This window comes from Filicampus tigris, chromosome 15 (genome assembly GCF_054856515.1).
Source record: "Filicampus tigris isolate MCC_2025a chromosome 15, RoL_Ftig_1.0, whole genome shotgun sequence".
In the NCBI taxonomy this organism is placed as follows: Eukaryota; Metazoa; Chordata; class Actinopteri; order Syngnathiformes; family Syngnathidae; genus Filicampus; species Filicampus tigris.
The window spans coordinates 10,499,679-10,519,159 of NC_141231.1; the positions used below are offsets into that span (position 1 = coordinate 10,499,679).

The window sequence follows — 19,481 nt, forward strand, 5'->3', positions numbered from 1 at the left end:
TCAAGTCAGTAAAAAGCGGCTGGAGCGCGCGCGGCCTTCCTCCTGTACTCGGTGGCCGACAAGTTCACCTGTCTCCTATTTGACAGGTCCACGTTAGACGGCCCAGACTCGCTTATCCTCATCTTCTTCCTTAGCGGACACGCAGCCTCGCTCGAAAACCTCGGATAGGCGGCCCGAGAGACACGAGAAAGACGAGACTCGGCCTCCCCTCCCCGCCCCCTTCAGCCGATCTCCCGGGGGTCTTGTCGAGCGTGTTGTCCTCGCCTCTTGTGTTGTTCATGCGGGGTAAATCCTCTTGCTAGCTCGGCGCCGTGTTCTTTTTGTTGGTTTGTTTGTTTTTGGGGGAATATCCGCAGTCATAGCGAAGATGGAGTGTGCGTGGAAGCCAGACGAGCAAGGACTCCAGCAGATTTTACAGCTGCTCAAGGAGTCTCAGTCGCCGGATACGTCCACGCAAAGATCTGTGCAGCAAGTATCCTTTTTTGCCTTCTTGTTGGGGCAGGCTAGTGTTAGCCGATGCTAGCCTTGGTGTTTACGTTTATGCTGTGTATACGGAGTTTACAGATTTTGTGTATGAAAGGATATGCATACAGTGTTTGCTACGGCGTGTTTGCATGCTTTGCTCAGTAAAAGACGAAAAATTGCACTAAAACTGTCAGATGTTTTTCTTTTTTATGTGATTTAGCCTAAATTTGAACAAATGATAATTTTCTAATGTATCGTCTCAACACTTTTAGTGTAATTGACAAGAACATTAATCAGTTTTGAGTATAGTTTACCATTTTGACCACTTTCCATCTTCGTGATGAAAAGTATCACTTGTGACTCTCCACTTCATTTCTATTGCATCCTTCTCAGCTGACACTGACAGCAGTGCTACTGCAAATGGCAAGATTGTCTGACTCCTCTTGTTTGTGACGCACTTTTGGTTCATTTTTCTCACAATAGGCCAACGAGTTTCTTTTGCAAGTGTCCTCCCGAATGATGTCTGCACATGCGCAGTAACAAGACTGACTAGTCCATTGCATGAGAAGGGAGGATTGAGCACTCAAAACGATCGTGATAGATTTTCATGTTTTCAAACATGTGAGTCAGTTACAATAAGCGATTCAGAGAAAGGATAGATGGAGGGAATTAAAGATATAACAATAATTAGTTTAAATTGAAGAATAGTTTATTAATCAGTTTTATCAAGCTGTTGTGGGCGGGGGCCTGGAAGTCTCTGTGTTTCCCTAATGGTATGTCCGTTACTGAATGAAGGAGCGGGTGTTTCTTTATATTGGGGCAGCAGAGACAACAGAATGTAGTTCCAGACATTTTAGTATGAAATGAAGGGAGCAGTATGGTGGTTGAGCATTTGGCACATCCGTTTCACTTTTCTGAGGTTCAGGGTTCAGATCGGTTCCAATTATCTCTGGACTTACAATTGTAGACTGTGGACTATGGTTATTTCATATTTATGGGAGCGATAGAAGCAGGGCTCGGTGCTTAATCGCTATTAAAGAAGTTAATTGTTGCTTCTTTTGTCTAGTTGTTCTACCTGTCACTATACGTCGTTGGCATAGATCGATGAATGATGACTGTCATAAGTAATTTTCAGACCAACGAGTGGAATTGGATAATGTCCTGCGGCACACAATGGTTGGCAACCATTGCTGAAATGCACGTCCTTCACAATTATTCCCAATCATCCACTCAAGAGTCAAGACAGTAAATGCCCCTTTTTTCCCCCATACAGTGTTTACCGCTGTTATTGCATAATACATTTGTAGCAACAACAAATTCAGCCGCAATCTTTTGACAATTACTGAAATTTTCCTACATATACTACACATGACATAGTCGCAAATGTATTTATGATGTGAACTATGAGCGCGCAAGATGACTGTTAAGAGAATATCGAACCTCCTATCAAGTTTAACGTGCTCACATGAGGTAATGTGATGCTGATGGCGTCATTAGTTATGTTTGGGCAACGTTTACTTGCTTTGACAATGGTTCAGTGTGTTTGCTCAACTCGGCGAAGGTTTTCTGAGTGTGTACAATATGTTTACTTAGCTTTTCTTTAGCGTGCTTGTGGAGTCTTAGTTTTCCTCGTAATCCATACGGTGCGTGGTGGAACAGATTTGTAGGTGAATTGCTCTTCAGGGCAACTGTTTTGGCACATCTAACAATGTTATTCTGACCGACGACAGTCTCGTCAACTCCGAATCACTCCTCCATATTTGAAACAATATTGTGTTCCCTTAGCTGATCTCACAGAGTCACGTGACTAAATTCTGCCCACTGATTCGCAGAATAAAGGTATATCACTCCGTCCCCCTTTTCCCTCTATGCACGCTGATTCGCGGAATGAGGATTTCATCACTTTCCCCTTCATTGCAGCCATCAATAGACTTATTCGTCTTTTCTTTTTGAGACAGTATAAATACTCGATAATGTAAAACTGCACATCGTGAAAGCAACATTGACTATGATATCGATGACAATATATATCTCCCACCCCTACTGGCAGTAACTAATGATATCGGTTCATATAAGCTTTTGTTCATTGATGTCTTATAACGGCTGAGCTTGTATGAGCCTGATTGCTAACCAAAACAGCAGATCCTAAACAGTCCCCCACCTGAATTAACGTACAAAGTCCCACCGCATGTTGTAGACGAGCAATCTGCTTAGTATTAAATATGTTCTCAGGCTGTCTATCTTGTGAGCTTGGCCTTTTAACGGTTTGCTATGTTTTGCCATAACATTTTGTTTTATTAATCTATGCCATTGACATTGCAAAAATGCATGTAAATTAAGGCCACCCACCCTTTTAGATGGCTCCACCCCTCTGCAATTGTGTATTTATTGCAAATGCGTAGTTATGACTAATATGAGTATTTATTGCAAATGCGTAGTTGTGACTAATATGACCATCCAGAATGGTTGTCTGGTGGTAAGTTTTCAGACAGCGTCTGAGGTTCTGTTATTGGCTCGTCTATCTCTCAGTCGTTCTTTGGTTGTGCTTGAGGGGGATTTAATATCTTTAATATCTTCAGCAAACGTCCGCTGGGACTCTTGAGTGACCTCCTATTATTTTGTGTCTGTGTGGGTGTGTGTGTGGAGATAGATGGGGGGGGGGGGGGGGGGTGAGGGGGTGGAGGTGGGGGGGTTGAGAGTGGGGCTGCGTGGTGTTGTGGTAGGAACAGGTGTGTGATGACAGACTTGACGCTGCGAGTCCAGTCCCATTAGGAGCTGATAAGATTCTATGTGCCATCACTTAATTGGCATTTAAGGCTTTAAAGTACATATATTTAAAATTGACGTTTTATTTGGGCGGTACGGTGAGAAAGTGTTTAGCATGTCTGCCTCACACTTCTGAGGCTAGGGGTTCCAATCTCACATCCGGCTTTACTGTGTAGAGTTTACATGTTCTGATAGTGCGTGCTTTTTGCGCTACTTAAAATAGCCACCGGACAAGTTATTCATGGTGTATAATTGATCAGACCGCAACACCAACCCCAATCCTAAAACCAAACACTAATCACGACAATTACGCCCTTACCACAAGCCTTCATCCTAAAGAGAAACTCAGTCCTAACCCTGACCCCCTCATCCTCACCCCACTATAGTCCACGCACCCTAGCCACAATCCTTACCATCTAATCCCACTATAATCCCCTAAACCCAACTCTAACCCTTTAACCGTAACTCATAACCACCTAATCCTAAACTCAACCATAAATTAAAAAAAATCCTATCCTCCTCATCCTAACTAAAACCACCATCACCCTTACCCTTAATCTCACCATAACTCACTACCACCAACCATAACCCCTAACCACCTAAATTGAACCCAACCCACAAGATCACACCTAACTTGAACCCATCACCAGAATCCCTGCATCTTATTCCCAACCTTAAACACCTAACTCTGTATGACCAAGATATTTTCTTTGATTTTTTTTTTCTCAAAATTGTCTTTAAAACTTTTGTTTTTTTAATAATATAAATTTTTAAAAAATCAGATATGTTTGAAAATAACCCTTGAGAGGATAAGCGGTATAGATAATGGATGGATGTTTGAAAATAGAACATCTGTACCCTTGCCCATTCGACCCTTTTGGGACACAGCTGTAATTTCTTAAACCTAGCCCCTAACCCTCACCCCCAATCACCTAAACCCACAAACCCTAATGGGCAATTCTATGTTGAAATTAGACCAAAGTGGGCAACAATTAGTAATTGACATACAGTATGATGTGCATCACATGACGTTGTGACACACTCACTGCTAATATACACACAGACCATTTTTTTGTTCTGCCTTTGTCCTTAACCACTTTTTTTCTGCAGAGACTTGAGCAGCTGAACCAGTTTCCTGACTTTAACAACTACTTAATATTTGTTCTGACCAAGCTCAAATCTGAAGGTAAGGGCTCCTGTGACGTTTCTGTTCCTCGATGCAGCAACGCACTGGACTGTGTCATTATTTATTTTTTTACGTAAGCGCCCTAATGGCCATGACTCCGCTGACCCGTCGGCCGCAGATGTTGAGGCGCTTGGGGAATATGGGTCACTCTAATTTTAAGCCTGATTCCTGGCAGCACTCAGCCTGCCTCTCTGCTGTCTGCACTGCAGATGACCTACATGTCCGTAGCGTCAAGACATTTGCCATTAATACCCCTCATTAGTCTTAGGTGTTTTGCAACATATTCTTACTGTCGTCCGCATCTCCACTTTGGTGACCATTTTTACTTTTTTTACTACATAATGTGTTTCATTCAGTGTTCAACTATGTGTCCTGTTAAAAGTAGCTCAACTACCACAACAATGAAAAATTATTTTATAACGCCTTGTTATGAACAACTTCACCTTTTGTTTAAACCTCTTTCTCGCAAACTCCTCACCAAATCAACAGAGTCTCGACCAGATCAGACACATATAATTATTATCTCTAACATCTGTGCAGAGGCAAAATCATGAGGGGTAAGCCTCATTTAGGAAAGCAAATGTGCTTAGTCAGGAAGTATTTTTACCTATTTCAAAAGCCACAAAATGGTACGACACATTTGTAGTAAGAAAAAAATATCATTCTCCAACTTCTTCTTCGAGGGTTTAAGGAGCGGCTTTCAGCTTCTTCTAATACAGCGCCACCCAGTCAGTGTGGTTGAGTACAGCAATTGCAGTTAAAATACCCCCCAATCGATGCAATGCTAGTCATAACAATTTTCATGTCATATATTAGATGTAGGAGAAACCCAGCCAGTCACGATTCTTGCTTTGTGTTTTTGCCACCAAGTCGACTCAACAGGTCATTCATACTTTATCTCTTCTTTCCCCCCTCCATCCACTCCTGCCCCTGCAAGATGAGCCCACGCGCTCTCTGAGCGGCCTAATACTGAAGAACAACGTGAAAGCTCACTATCAGAATTTCCCTCACGGTGTGTCAGATTTCATCAAGAGCAAGTGCCTCCAAAACATCGGCGACTCCTCGCCGCTCATCCGTGCCACCGTGGGTAGGTTGTTGTCAGTAGAACCTTGTCCATTTGTTGTTACTGCAATGCAGAATATTTGCATTTTCTGCCCATACAGGTATTCTGATCACCACAATCGCGTCCAAGGGAGAGCTGCAAAACTGGCCGGAGCTTCTGCCCAAACTGTGTCAGCTTCTGGATTCCGAAGACTACAACACGTGTGAGGTGAGATGGCGAGACATTTATTTGGGTTAATCACCCCTGTCCTGAGTCTTTATTTAAAATGATCAATTGAAGTTGACTGGCACGAAATTTGAATACATTTGTTCAATATGTGAGACTTCATCTTGCACTCCAAATGCAGAATGTTAGTCTTAGCCAGCGAGTGAAATGTTAAGATTTGTTACTTGATTGAATTTCTAAGCCAAAGCTGTCTTGCAATTGCTTGTCGTTAGTTAGTCGTCATTCGGATGACTTCCGCATACTCAGCAACTCAACAATTTCTGGCGTATTCAGCCCCAAAAGACACTTTTATGTAGCAACTTGAAATTTGATAGGCATGTCTGTCATGAGTAGACCCACAGAAAAGTCTCAAGAAGCCATGCCTGAAAACACACAGGAAGTCTGCCATTTTGGTTTAAAGCCAATCTAGGGTCATTTGGGCCGTTTTTATCGCTCGTTCAAAGATGAACGTGTATTTGAGATTTTGTCCAATTGTTACCAACATACAAGACAGATGGATGACGCTAAAGTGCGAAACATCAGTTTACATCATTGCGTTTGGGCGGAGTGTGGCCATGGAATTTGATGATTGGCCATAAAACAGGAAAGTCTAATAACTCAGCTCCACAAGGTCGGAGTTTGACCAAACATGTTATGTGTGAGGAAGGTCCGGCCCTTGAGATTTACAGGTGCCCCCTGTAATAATTGTATTTCCCATTCTGCGATGACCTCATTTAGGAAGATTTAGACCACGAACACGAAATAAACCTGGAGTGTGGACGAGTTAATAATACTTTCTTCTCGGCATGTTTGTCGATAGTGCAAGAAGGTGTGGCATGTCTGTATTTTATTACTTACTGTGGAATTGGATGGGATTTGGCTCGGCGACAAAGCGGCGTCTGGATCGTATCCCGCCAGCCAGATGAGCGTCTCACAGCTGGAGCGAGCAGACGCAATTGCAGATTATTCATTGTGGAATCATTTCTGCTCAGAAAGCCATATGGCCTCATTTTGGAGCAAGTTTTTGCACATTGGTAAACACTGATGCCTTTCTCCCCTTTTCTCTGTAAACAGTTAACCCAGTAAGTCCCTGTTAAGTGAAATAGGAGATTTGTTTCAAAATATATCATAGATGTTTTAAGATATTTGCTGAAAATGTGGCGGCACGGTGGACGACTGGTTAGCACTTCCGCCTCGCAGTTCAGAGGTCGTGGGTTCGATCCCGGCCCTGGCCTCCCTGTGTGGAGTTTGCATGTTCTCCCCGTGCCTGTGTGGGTTTTCTCCAAGTACTCCGGTTTCCTCCCACATTCCAAAAACATGCATCGGTAAGTTGATTGGACTCTCTAAATTGCCCCTAGGTGTGATTGTGAGTGCGGATGTTTGTCTCTGTGTGCCCTGGGATTGGCTGGCAACCAATTCAGGGTGTACCCCGCCTACTGCCCGAAGACAGCTGGGATAGGCTCCAGCACGCCCAGCGACCCTTATGAGGATAAGCGGTATCGATAATGGATGGATGGATGGATGCTGAAAATGTGCAAAGGCTACGAACTATGTAGTACTAAATTGTGGAGATATAGCATTAAATAGTTTTTCACCATTTCAATTTTCATGATTTTCAGGGCATGGCTAAAACAGCGCCGAGGGCGCACGTGGGCATACTGCGTGAGTCTCCCACCCCCCACTATATAAGAATTGACCGCCTTTGCTCTCATCAGTGGCTACTTAGTTTTAACTGCGTGTCCCATTTTTACCACTAGAGCATCTAGTTAGCCAGCTGGCTATGCCTACAACTTGATAAGGCATCTTCCGTGAATGGTACAATTTATGGAACAGCTTATTATTTAAGTTCCCAAGTGTTATGTATTTTGTTTTATTGGGGGGGTTAATGTAATATGTTAACACACAGGCCATTGTGGTTATGTAACTAGCAGGAAGTATGTCATGCAGTGTTTATCACAGATTTGAAATCTACTTGGGTGGGTAGACGCCGGCGGGGGTGTGGCAATTTTTTTTTGTTATTTTACTCTTCATATCATGCATTCGAGTGAATTTTCAGAGTAAAAATTGTCACCACAATGTTAACATTGCATGCGGTATCTACGGTCGCGACCCGTTTTGTTTTTTTGTTTTTTGGGAGGTTGATTTTATATATATATATTAACATGGTGGGGGAAACACTGTCATGTCATCATTCAATGTGAGCCACAGGCTGAATCACCTGTGCTTCCACTGTGTTTAATAAACGGGTGACTTTCCCTGAAATCTGTCTGTTATGGGGACCTACACACTGCCCAAACACCCAGCGAGTTGGTGACGTAGCGGATGAGACCGCCGCCCTTCTGCAACGTTTGGAAATCTGTTATTTCGCAAGCTAGCTGGTCGCTAATATCTCTTCTCGGGGTGTGGAAATCTCCATGACGACTCGGCGGGAGATGTTCCAGCCAGCGGAGGCTTTAAATGGTTTTAACTCAAAAGATGTAGGGATGCGTAGCTGTAAGAAAGATGCTCGGTGTAGTTTTATTTGACAGATGACAGAGCGTAGCATGGCTTCAGTGAATCCAGCGGCCACACTCACAGCATTGTTTAGTTTTCTATTCATTTTCAATTATTCTTTTTTGGTAGGGTTAAGAGCACTCTTTCCTGGCGTGCAAATTTAGAAGACATTAATTTTCACTTTACGGGGAGCTAAAAGTGCCTGTAAAAGGTTGTTGCATACCAGTGATTGAGTCATGAGCAGCCAGTAATGTCAAGTAACCGCAACTTTTAGACCCTCATCAAACCCAACATGCTACTGTGCCTTCCATCACATGAAAAAATCAACATCAATTGTGCTGAAAAGAGGAAGAGGAGCCACAAAGAAATGCCTTCTTCAAACGCCACGTGCCGCCTTGCCTATGAAGCGGGTGGAGATTTAGGTCACCGCTAAGAATTGCGATGTGTGCGAGGCTTACAGTGCGGCAGCGAATGTAGCAACTTCTCATAAGACTGAGGCCGTGATTTTGGAAAGCAGCTTGGACGAGTCAAAGCCTCTTAGTTGGCGCTGCTGAAGTTGTTGCTAAAACGTCTGCTTGGTCATGTTGCTTTGTGACTGACTTTCTGTTGTTGTTGTGCCAAGTCACTTAGAGTTGGTCATGTGATCTGTTGTGTTTTCCATCCACCCGTGACTTCAAAACACATCCAAGGAAACTGTGAAGCTATCTTTTCAATGCTTGATCATTTATTCTTGGTTGTCCTCTTGCTCAGTTTCTGCCGGCTTAAATCGGTCTGTTGCCATTTAAGCAGTGGCAAATTCAGTTCGATTAAATCTCATGCGTTAAAATTGCTAATGATATTTTATAACCCAGATTACTGAGATTTTTCTCAAGTCATTTTGATTAATTAACAATAAATTAATTAAGACTCAGAGTGGTGTCCTTAAATAAGCGACCGTGTCGAGCAGGGCCAATAATCAACATCTTGGTTCCTCTCGGGTTAAGAAGCAAAAAAAATTGTAGGACACCCACTGTTTAATCCCAGCGAGGCATGCTTCCAATTTGCAGTAGCAAAAATAAAAAATGACTCTACAATGGCTGCTTCAAATCCAAATGATCAAAATTTTTTGCTTGCTATGTGTTGGACGTGGCTCCTTCAGGATTTTTTGAAGGTCTATCTGGTATAGTTAAAGTGAAAGTTACTCTAAACTTGAACTGTTTAGTGTTTTTGATTTTATGGATAGTCATCAAAGACTTCTGGAAAAGGCCAAATAAATTACCTTAAAATGTCTGCTTCAATCAAATTGGCTTGTCTTTTCAGTTTTTTTTTTTGTGTGACTTTTTTGTGTGGGTCTTCTCATGATAGACACACGTATGTTGTGAATTTATGAGTATGGGAAAGCCCTAAAAAATCCCTTCAATGCCAATTTCACTTGTCTAGTCCTTGTGACATCCTGACCTCGGGGTGGCTTTAAAGGGTTAAGCCATTCACGAAGCAGCACTTGTACGCCGGCCGGCCGTCATCTCTATAAAAAGAGCCGAGCAGGTGATGGCGGATTACTTTATTTAGATTGGGTGTTGTCCACTTGGTTATGATGCTTGTGGAGGGTGACGAGTGATCCAATCTGTCTTGCTTGTGTTACTTAATCCTTATTTCATTTTAAAAAAACAGATTTCCATATTATGCGGTGACTATTTGAATAACTAAATTATTTAAATAACTAGCATGTCTAAGATAACTTGAAATCAGAAGTAAAAAGAAGGGTGCAAAATATGCTCAAGTTCTTATATGACACTTAATGTTTAAAAATTAGATTAAATTAATGTTTTTAACCTAACCATCGACTGGTTATGGTCTGCTCATACTTTACAGTACTTAATTGCATACATTTAATGCATTATCAGTACACTAAATGGATGTTTTAGCTGTATGATTATGTGGGGGGGGGGGAAACGTGTGTGCCTTCTCGTCATGCCACTGGGCTGGGGGTTGCTTTTTTTATGGTGGGTTATACACTTAAGCTTGGCATCACTGGAATGCTTCCGAGACCACACCCACTTCGCTTCCCTTCTCTGATGACACGGAGGTGCCCCCAGCATGTTCAGCTCATTGCTTTACAAATTCGCAGAGGGGCCCAGTGTCTGTATTACTTATTCATCTTTTTCAGCTCCCTCACATTCTGCATCATCTATCCTGATGGCAGGGCCGCCATGGCAACAGTTTCCATAGAAACCATTTGGGACGGCATCAGACCGCATTGTTGTGCACGACACTGTCTGCAGCCTGTGCCGTTAGCATGTGTGTATGCGTTAGTGTGAGTGAGTAGATGGTTCACCATTCTCCAATTCACCTTTTTCATGCTTTTTTTTCCCTATGGAAGATATAAGTATTTCCTGAAAAACTGACCGTTTCTTTGTTTTTTGTTTTTTGTATTTCTGAATATCGCCAAAGTGACGTCGAAGCCCAGTTTAAATTGTAGCACACTAATTAATGTGAAGGACTGTGTTTAGTAATACATGCCATGTATGTCGGGGGAGGAGTTAAATTTAGTCTGGATTGTAAGAGTGAGGGTTGCACTCGATCCAGACAGATTAATCACTCATATTTTCGCTTTTCAAAGTAATCAGAGTGCAGCCGATTTAACGACAATATCCACGTACTTTCTCATGCAATATTCAACGCTGTTCAACGCTGAGTCACTCAGAATGTGATCCTTGCGACGCACTATCGCACGCGAATAGTGAGGGAAAACTGTACTTGGCTTGTTGGCATTGAAAATGTTTTTCTTATTGTCCAGGGGGCCTTCGGAGCCCTGCAGAAAATCTGCGAGGACTCTGCTGAGATCCTGGACAGTGACATGCTGGATCGTCCCCTCAACATTATGATCCCAAAGTTTTTGCAGTTCTTCAAGCACAGCAGCCCCAAGATCAGGTTTATTCACATCGGCCAATAAAGTCATCTTTATTCTCGTTGAAGCACACACACAGGTTGCTTTTAGTGTGTGCTTGCCCTCCAGCGAAACATGTGGCCGACACTTTGCTGTGCTTTGTACGTTGTCAGGTCTCATGCCATCGCCTGTGTGAATCAGTTCATCATCAGCAGGACTCAGGCCCTCATGTTGCACATCGACGCTTTCATCGAGGCAAGTGTGACTGCCGTGCCGCATGATCTGTAGTTTGTGAAGTCATGTGAGACTGCTGCGTGCGGTCCAGTGGTGAGAGTGGATGCATCCTATTTGTCCGTTCCTTTTTTGTAGTGCCAATTATGTAACTTAACCTAGATTGAATTTATTTTGCTTGGATTTGTTTTAATTTAGGCAGGATGGACTGATTTATGCCTTCCCACACGCAAGCCAGTTTAATTTGATACTTTATCGCCCCTAGTGAGGATAAGCAATACAGATAATGGGTGGATACTTTATATTTTATTTTTGGTCAACCGTCAACTTCAAAAGAGAACACTGTGGAAGAGGAACACTGTGCAACTTCTACAAAATAGCAGTGCTAAACTAGCGTTTGCTCTGTAAACAAGCATACTTAAGCTAGCTGTGGTTGCTACGTTTGTAGCATGACTTATTTGTAAAAGACTTACTTTAACACAAAATTAGCAGGTTTGAAATTTGATTTTTTTTGGGGGGGGGGAATATGCAATCAATTTATTTATTTATTTATTTTGAAAAGCTGATAGATATTCCAGTCGCACATGTTGCTAATTCCGTGTGGCTTCTGAATCCTTTCAGCTGCCTGAGGTTCTTTCCCTCTGTTTGTTTGCTCGTCTTGTGCAGTGTCTGTCTGCCATTTTATGAAAAATAGTAAATACGAATGTCAGAATAACGAATATGAGCGTGCCTTCTTGCATTGCTGCACAAACCTGTTCATTGTGTGCTGTTCCTAAACTCTAAACATCGTACGTCCGTACTGTTGTCAACCGAGAACCCATTGTCATCTTTTTAAAACCTATCCGTCACCGACTCATAACCAGTTGAGAGTCACTGCTACAAATGGCCGCTCCTTCCCCCTGTCTGTAGAACTTGTTTGCGCTGGCCACCGACGAGGAACCCGAGGTGCGCAAGAACGTGTGCCGAGCACTCGTCATGCTGCTGGATGTGCGCCTGGACCGACTGCTGCCACATATGCACAGCATCATCGAGGTGAGTGACGCTACCTTACACATGTATACTGTAGATAGCCTTGAGTGCTAAATCGTACGTCAACTTCGCCGCCATATTAGACGTGCCAGAGTTGAGTGATGGTTGAAGATGCTTCATTCATTTGCTGCTTGGAGATGTAATACCTATTTTTCACTCATAGCCAGAGCTCATGGTCTTAAGCCCGAACAATGTCTTCGGATTGTAATTGGCTATTATTACATCATTTTACTAACAGAATTTGCTGACTTTTTGGCTACTATGAAGAAGTCCTGTATGTGGGCAATACTAGGAATTACCGTGCTGAAACTTTCAGTCTTCAAATAACTTTGTGTGCACTAAACGTAAACGTTAGTGTTCTTTATTCAGAAAAGCCACAAACAAGGCTGGACTGGCCATCTGGTACAGAGGGCAGATGCCTGGTGGGCCGGCGTCTTTTCAGGCTGATGCGGTGCAATTTAATGATTACTCCATTTTTCCCCAATAGACTGGTCCACAATTTAGAGGGAGCAGCCCATTATTACATTTACACATAGACAGCAAACTGAACCAATTAACATCAGTGGCCGAGGTATGTGGTAAACTAAGGTGGTCAGGAGTCATGTCTGAATACATGTTTTAAAATAATCTGTCTTTAAAATAGAACATTTGATTGCTATAGTAGATGTCAATAATATCCATTATTTTCACACCATAGCAAGCAAACGACATGGCTGGGGAGTCATTGTTTATCTTACCATCCACATTCATGGTTTCATGAAATAAAATGCATGAATATCCAGAACCTTGCTCAACACATTCATAATACAAGCTATGCGTATATGTGTGCGCGCGTGGCCCTTTCTAAGCCAAAATGCCAAGACCAGTCCAGCCCTGGCCACATACGTTTCAGGATCAGGTTATTATAGACACAGATTAAATCACAGGAACAGTGTTACTTACATTGGTAGCTTTAAACAATTATGAAAACATTACAACCTGCTCTCCACACCAGAACTTTCTCTCTCGGTATCAGAACATTTCCTGTATGAGAACCTTCCCTCCGAGTGCTAGAACCGTCATACTCGGGAAGCTAACCTTCTCTCTCAGGATGAGCGCATTTGAACCTTTGTCTGTGTTCGCAGTACATGCTCCAGAGGACGCAGGACCAGGACGAAAACGTGGCGTTGGAGGCCTGCGAGTTCTGGCTGACGTTGGCCGAGCAGCCGGTGTGCAAGGAGGTGCTGTGTGGACACCTGTCCAAGTAAGACGCAATTTATTGATCATGGGCCTTGTCCCCCGACCCTGGCCGCTGATTAAGAACCATGACAGTTGACCTCAGTTGTAAACATCCGTCACGCAGCGCCGTCACATTAACTCATCACCTCCGTCGCAATCGCTGGTGAGTGATTGGTCATCCTCGTCCTTTTGCCATGTCCTCTCTCACGCAGGCTCACGCCGGTGCTTGTCAACGGGATGAAGTACTCTGAGATCGACATCATCATGCTCAAGGTCAGTTGATACAGCTCCCTGTTTGAACCTGACATGACCTGTGAACCCAGGACATAACACCTGGACCACTTACAGACAAATGACTTGAGGCTCAAGCATTAGAAAAATGTTTGCTATCTCACGAAAAACTCCGATGAGTTATAGATGTGTGTTTATCAAAGGAAGTGCAGTGAAACCTCACTACGCTACCTTACTACCTTTTGGCGTAATTTGTACAGGCATCCCTTGTGGGGGTTCACTGTCAAACTCAATAACTGCTTCACATCTATGTTGCCTGGATGTACGATAGTAGTAATGATATAACAAAAATATAATTCGAAAATTTCAGTTTGGCCTTTCACATGCCTCACCAGGGCGACATTGAGGAGGATGAGGCCATCCCAGACAACGAGCAGGACATCCGTCCTCGCTTCCACCGCTCGCGCACGGTCGCCCAGCAGCACGAGGCCGATGGCATCGAGGATCAAGATGAGGATGACGACGACCTTGACGATGACGATGACACAATCTCGGATTGGAACCTGCGTGAGTCCTCGGAGCGGGTAGGGTTTCTTTAGTGGTGGAATTTGGCCAGACTTCAGGTGGTGTTCCCAGGTAAATGTTCGGCGGCGGCACTGGACATCCTGGCGAATGTGTTCCGTGATGACCTGCTGCTGCATATCCTGCCGCTTCTCAAAGAGCTGCTCTTCCATCCCGAGTGGGTCGTCAAGGAGTCGGGCATACTCGTGCTGGGAGCCATAGCTGAAGGTAATCTGACGTTTCCCCTCCACAATTCATTCACACAGCTATAAGGGGCAGAATATATGTAATAGAGATTTCATAGAACACAGACTTAAGTTGACAATTATAATATTTGCTTGGCTAAAACGTATGACTGACAGTTCAGTTTCCTTCATTTTCTTTTGTCTAATTTGTCTCTGTATTTCGCACTGAATCCTGCACTCATTGTGTGAAAGATTTGAAAACTTTTTTCTGTGCCGTGCTTCATGTCTCCAGGCTGCATGCAAGGAATGATTCCGTACCTCCCTGAGCTGATTCCCCACCTGGTCCAGTGTCTGTCAGACAAGAAGGCGCTGGTGCGTTCCATCACCTGCTGGACGCTCAGCCGCTACGCCCACTGGGTGGTCAGCCAGCCCCCTGATGTCTACCTGAAGCCCCTCATGACGGAGCTCCTCAAACGCATTCTGGACAGCAACAAGCGTGTGCAGGAGGCCGCTTGCAGGTAAGCTGCGTTTACGTTTAGGAATCCCCACCTATCCTCCAGTAATTAATTCATTGGTTTATTGTAAATAATAAGAAATAAATACGAAATATTTTGTATATATTTATTTAGGTACTTTCATTTTTTTAATTCATTATGATTAAATTAAGGTTTATAAAAATAACATGAATGAATGATTATTTTATTGAAGTTAATATAATTATAATTATTCTTAATAAATAATTTTACATAAAATACAAATACTGTTTTTCAACTGAAAATGACATAACAGTTGCTGGGGGCTCAGGTAACAAACAATCACAACTCACCTGTTTTGAGGGTTTTTCTCTTGTGACGTTCACAAGCTTGACCACTTAGCCACTGTGATGTCATTTTCAGTCGACAGCTAGTGGCAAAATGGCCGCCACGAGATGGATAAAGATGGATGTTTTTTGTTGCGTAATCCATATTTCACAAACACAATATAGTCAGAATACCACGATTAGACTAGTGGGGCATAATATTATTAGAAATAACATTTTTGACTTGACTGTCCTTTAAAATATGTATATTTTGACATCAAACTCTACTAAAATAAATAAAACATTTACATTTGTATTTATTTATTGCCTACTTTCCTGTAATTAAATTGAAATAATGACATAAAAAATTAGCAATATTTAAATAAACTATTTGACATATTTTGCATCCACATTTGACTTTCCCTCCCCTTGAGCACAAAGATTTGCCCACCCCTCATGTTCTGTCTTGACCAGCGCCTTCGCTACCTTGGAGGAGGAGGCATGCACGGAACTGGTGCCCTACCTGGCGTTCATCCTGGACACGCTGGTGTTTGCCTTCAACAAGTATCAGCACAAGAACCTTCTCATCCTTTATGACGCCATTGGAACGCTCGCTGACTCAGTGGGACACCACCTCAACAAACCGGTAGCGCTACTTCTTACGTCTTCTGTTTGTGTCCCTGGCTGGATTTGCACTACATCCGTCACTCAGTCTAGGCATTGAATAGAAGTGGAAGTATGATCCAACGTTAAATATGTATCGAGCATGAAAGGATATAAATTATGTTAAGTATGATTTAAATATGGTACATTGAACATTAAAATATGATGGAACCGTGGCTCATTAGACAATCAATATGATGTAAATAGGGTGCATGAGGGACATGAAGAACATTAAATGTGTAAATATGCAACATCAAAATTTTAAAAAAGTATAAATTTGATGTACATTACAGACAAACCAATAAATTTGATGTAAATATATATGTTGGAACTGTAGTAAATTATGATGTAATTGTGGTACATTACAGTAGACATACCTTCATTAAATGTAATATAAAGGTGGTACATTATAGGTATATAGAGAATATGTAAATATGGGTCATTTTACATGTACTGTATGTCAAGTACAAGGTGACGATTTTTTTTTAATGGGAACTTTATAAAATAAACAAACCCAAGAGTGATGGAAGAAAAATAGTTTATTCATAGTAATTGAATCCTTAAAACATGCAATTTAAGAAGAAATTATGGAATTTTCTTTTTTTTTTTTTTTATATATATATATTTTCGTCCTGTACGAATGCATTCAAAATCTCCTGTTTTTTGGGGTCACCCTGTATTATGTAATTATGGTACAAGACAATAAATATGCTAATACAATACATTAGAGGCATATATTGAATCTAATGCTATTATGGGACATTCCACAATACGGCTGATAGAAATATAGTTGTTGGAATGTTTTGTAGGTCTGGAGTCCATAAGCCCAATTAGCAATTTACAAAACAACTACTTACTCAATGCGTGTTCGTTTTATCTTTCAAGACGGCATCCAATGTAAATAAAGACTCACACCAGTCGATTGAATTTTCTCGTCGTTTTTCTTTACCATCTCCGAAATTCAGGAATCATCCAATAATCAGATCTGGGTAGCTTTTCCATCCTCGCGAATGCTCTCACCCGAGACGGGCGAGGGCAGAAAGGGGGCGCGGTCTAACATGCAGCCCTCACATTTATACTGTCTTCAAAATCTAAACATAATGTGGGTTGGTCTCCTCCCTGGCTGGCCCTGCCTATGGGGCTGATCTTCACCAATTGTTCCCGTGCTCAGATCAGGGCACGCTGACTCTGAGACTTTGAACTGATTATGCGATGTGTATTTCCCAATTTGTTTTTGGGTTAACCTGTTGGCTAATATAAAGCCATTCATATAGATTCAGATCCTTCATGGTACATTAGAGGCATTTAGAATATTAAATATTGTGTACCGGTACATTTGGTGCATTATAGGTGTGTGTATTTATATATAACTGACATATATATATATGACACAAAAATGGTCAGCTGTAAATATAGTACAGTACATTAGACATTACATCCAATGCATATAAGGTAGATTAGAGGTGTCTACAATAAATCTGATATAAATATGCAACATTGGAGGTGTACACACATAAATATGATGTAAATAATGTAGGCTACATTAGAGGTAAACAGGGCATTAAAATGCACATTGGGCACTGCAGTGTAAATCCATCCTCAGAGAATTTCATATTGTTGCGGTCAATCAGTGCTTCCACTTATACGTTGTACTTGTCACAGGAGTACATTCAAATGTTGATGCCTCCTCTGATCCAGAAGTGGAACCAGCTCAAGGATGAAGACAAAGACCTCTTCCCTTTGTTAGAGGTGAGTAACATCAGGCTTTGCTGCATCTACGTGCGAGTGCTCGCGGTCCAACCTCATCTGCTCTCCTTTAGTGTCTGTCCTCTGTAGCTACGGCCCTGCAGAGCGGCTTTCTACCCTACTGTGAGCCCGTGTACCAGCGATGCGTCAACCTGGTCCAGAAGACCCTCGCTCAGGCCATGGTGAATGAGCACAACACAAACAGTAGCACCTCGAAAGTTGCAGCTCTCGTAATTGTCTTTGACTTTGAAAAAATCCCATGAGAATTTCAGCGTCCAAATGAATGAATGTGATGATTCGCACAGAACAGGTAATAATGATAAAATAAGAAGAACCATCCTGTAACATAATCAGCTGCGTTTCAAGAGACTTGCCTGCCAGACATGGTGAAATTCTATTTAGTGTTATAGAACTTCTTTTGACACTTATGTATGACAGTTAAGAATGCCCTTATAAATTCAAACATTATTACAGTTTAAAAACAAAACAGTTCATGACATAATCAATAAAAACGTTAATGTTAATACATGAATAACATCAGATTATATATAATAATAATAACATAAAATTATATAATGAATATTAATGATAATAGTAAATAAAGTGTTTAATAAAAACAAATGGCAAGAAAATAAATGAGAATCAATATTTAAAAAGTAAAAGGAGATGCTAATAAAAATACTAATAAAAGTGCTAAAAATAAAATACATGAATATGAAAATAAATACAAATACTAAAATCAAAATAGTACAACATGTAAATATATAAATGAATGAATGAATCAAAGTAAAATGAGAATTGATAAAAAATAAAGTAGGTAATAAGAAACTAAATCAAACTAGAACTTATTAATCAATAAAATACATGTATTTATATCAAATAAAATTATATACAAATTAACAATAAATTATTAACAATTAAAATAGAAGAAGAATAAATACTAAAATTTGACCTAAGAGTTTCTGTTGTCCACTGCAACAAAAAAAATAAATACCGGTAAATAAAGTCAAAAGAAACATTTGTGCTGACCTCTCCATCCTCCATCCACCTGGCGCTAGCTGTACCAGTCGCAGCCAGAGCAGTATGAATCACCGGACAAAGACTTCATGATCGTGGCTTTGGATCTCCTCAGCGGCCTGGCGGAGGGTTTGGGAGGCACCATTGAGCAACTGGTCACCCGCAGTAACATCCTCACCCTCATGTACCAGTGCATGCAGGTGAGGTCCTCCTCCTCAACCCAACACCAAATCCACAACTTGACCTTTTGTGCTTGTTTTCATGCTCAGGACAAAATGCCAGAAGTGCGTCAGAGTTCCTTTGCTCTGCTGGGAGATCTGACCAAGGCGTGTTTCCAACATGTCAAACCATGCATTGGTATGTTTTTCTCGGCTGGATAAACATGGGAACAAACATGTGCTAGTCTGATTGGCCTTTTCACCTTCTTTTCGTTCAGCTGACTTTATGCCCGTACTGGGAACTAATTTAAACCCAGAGTTTATATCCGTGTGCAACAATGCAACGTGGGCAATAGGAGAGATAGCCATACAAATGGGTGAGTACAAAATAAAACACTATTCACTTTTTGTCACTGTTGGGTGAAAACCATCTTTGACATTTAAACTCATGTTACTAAGTTGTACATTTATATAAAAAGTGGATATAATTAAATAAAATAAAATAAAAATAAAATAAAAATATTTTCCCATCTCAAAAAGACTAGTGCACATTATAGGTCAGTGTAAAAGGTTTGGAAATGATTTATCACTGCCTTTTAT

General features: G+C 41.6%; 1 protein-coding gene across 2 annotated transcripts in view; it reads left to right on the forward strand.

The window, feature by feature from the left end:
- The window catches only part of tnpo1 (transportin 1), a 26,837-nt gene continuing 7,356 nt past the window's right edge, over positions 1-19,481 (forward strand). For both annotated transcript variants that reach the window (XR_015089878.1, XM_086053925.1), the window contains exons 1-18: positions 1-472; positions 4,342-4,417; positions 5,355-5,504; positions 5,581-5,687; positions 10,954-11,087; positions 11,217-11,298; positions 12,184-12,306; positions 13,428-13,546; positions 13,734-13,794; positions 14,148-14,319; positions 14,389-14,541; positions 14,791-15,016; positions 15,772-15,943; positions 17,623-17,709; positions 17,781-17,888; positions 18,765-18,923; positions 18,993-19,080; positions 19,160-19,258. Coding sequence is in view for 1 of the 2 variants with exons in the window: in XM_086053925.1 (XP_085910051.1) it covers positions 368-472; positions 4,342-4,417; positions 5,355-5,504; positions 5,581-5,687; positions 10,954-11,087; positions 11,217-11,298; positions 12,184-12,306; positions 13,428-13,546; positions 13,734-13,794; positions 14,148-14,319; positions 14,389-14,541; positions 14,791-15,016; positions 15,772-15,943; positions 17,623-17,709; positions 17,781-17,888; positions 18,765-18,923; positions 18,993-19,080; positions 19,160-19,258 (2,221 nt within the window). In the remaining variant the exon portion in view is untranslated. The remainder of the gene's footprint in view (positions 473-4,341; positions 4,418-5,354; positions 5,505-5,580; positions 5,688-10,953; positions 11,088-11,216; positions 11,299-12,183; positions 12,307-13,427; positions 13,547-13,733; positions 13,795-14,147; positions 14,320-14,388; positions 14,542-14,790; positions 15,017-15,771; positions 15,944-17,622; positions 17,710-17,780; positions 17,889-18,764; positions 18,924-18,992; positions 19,081-19,159; positions 19,259-19,481) is intronic.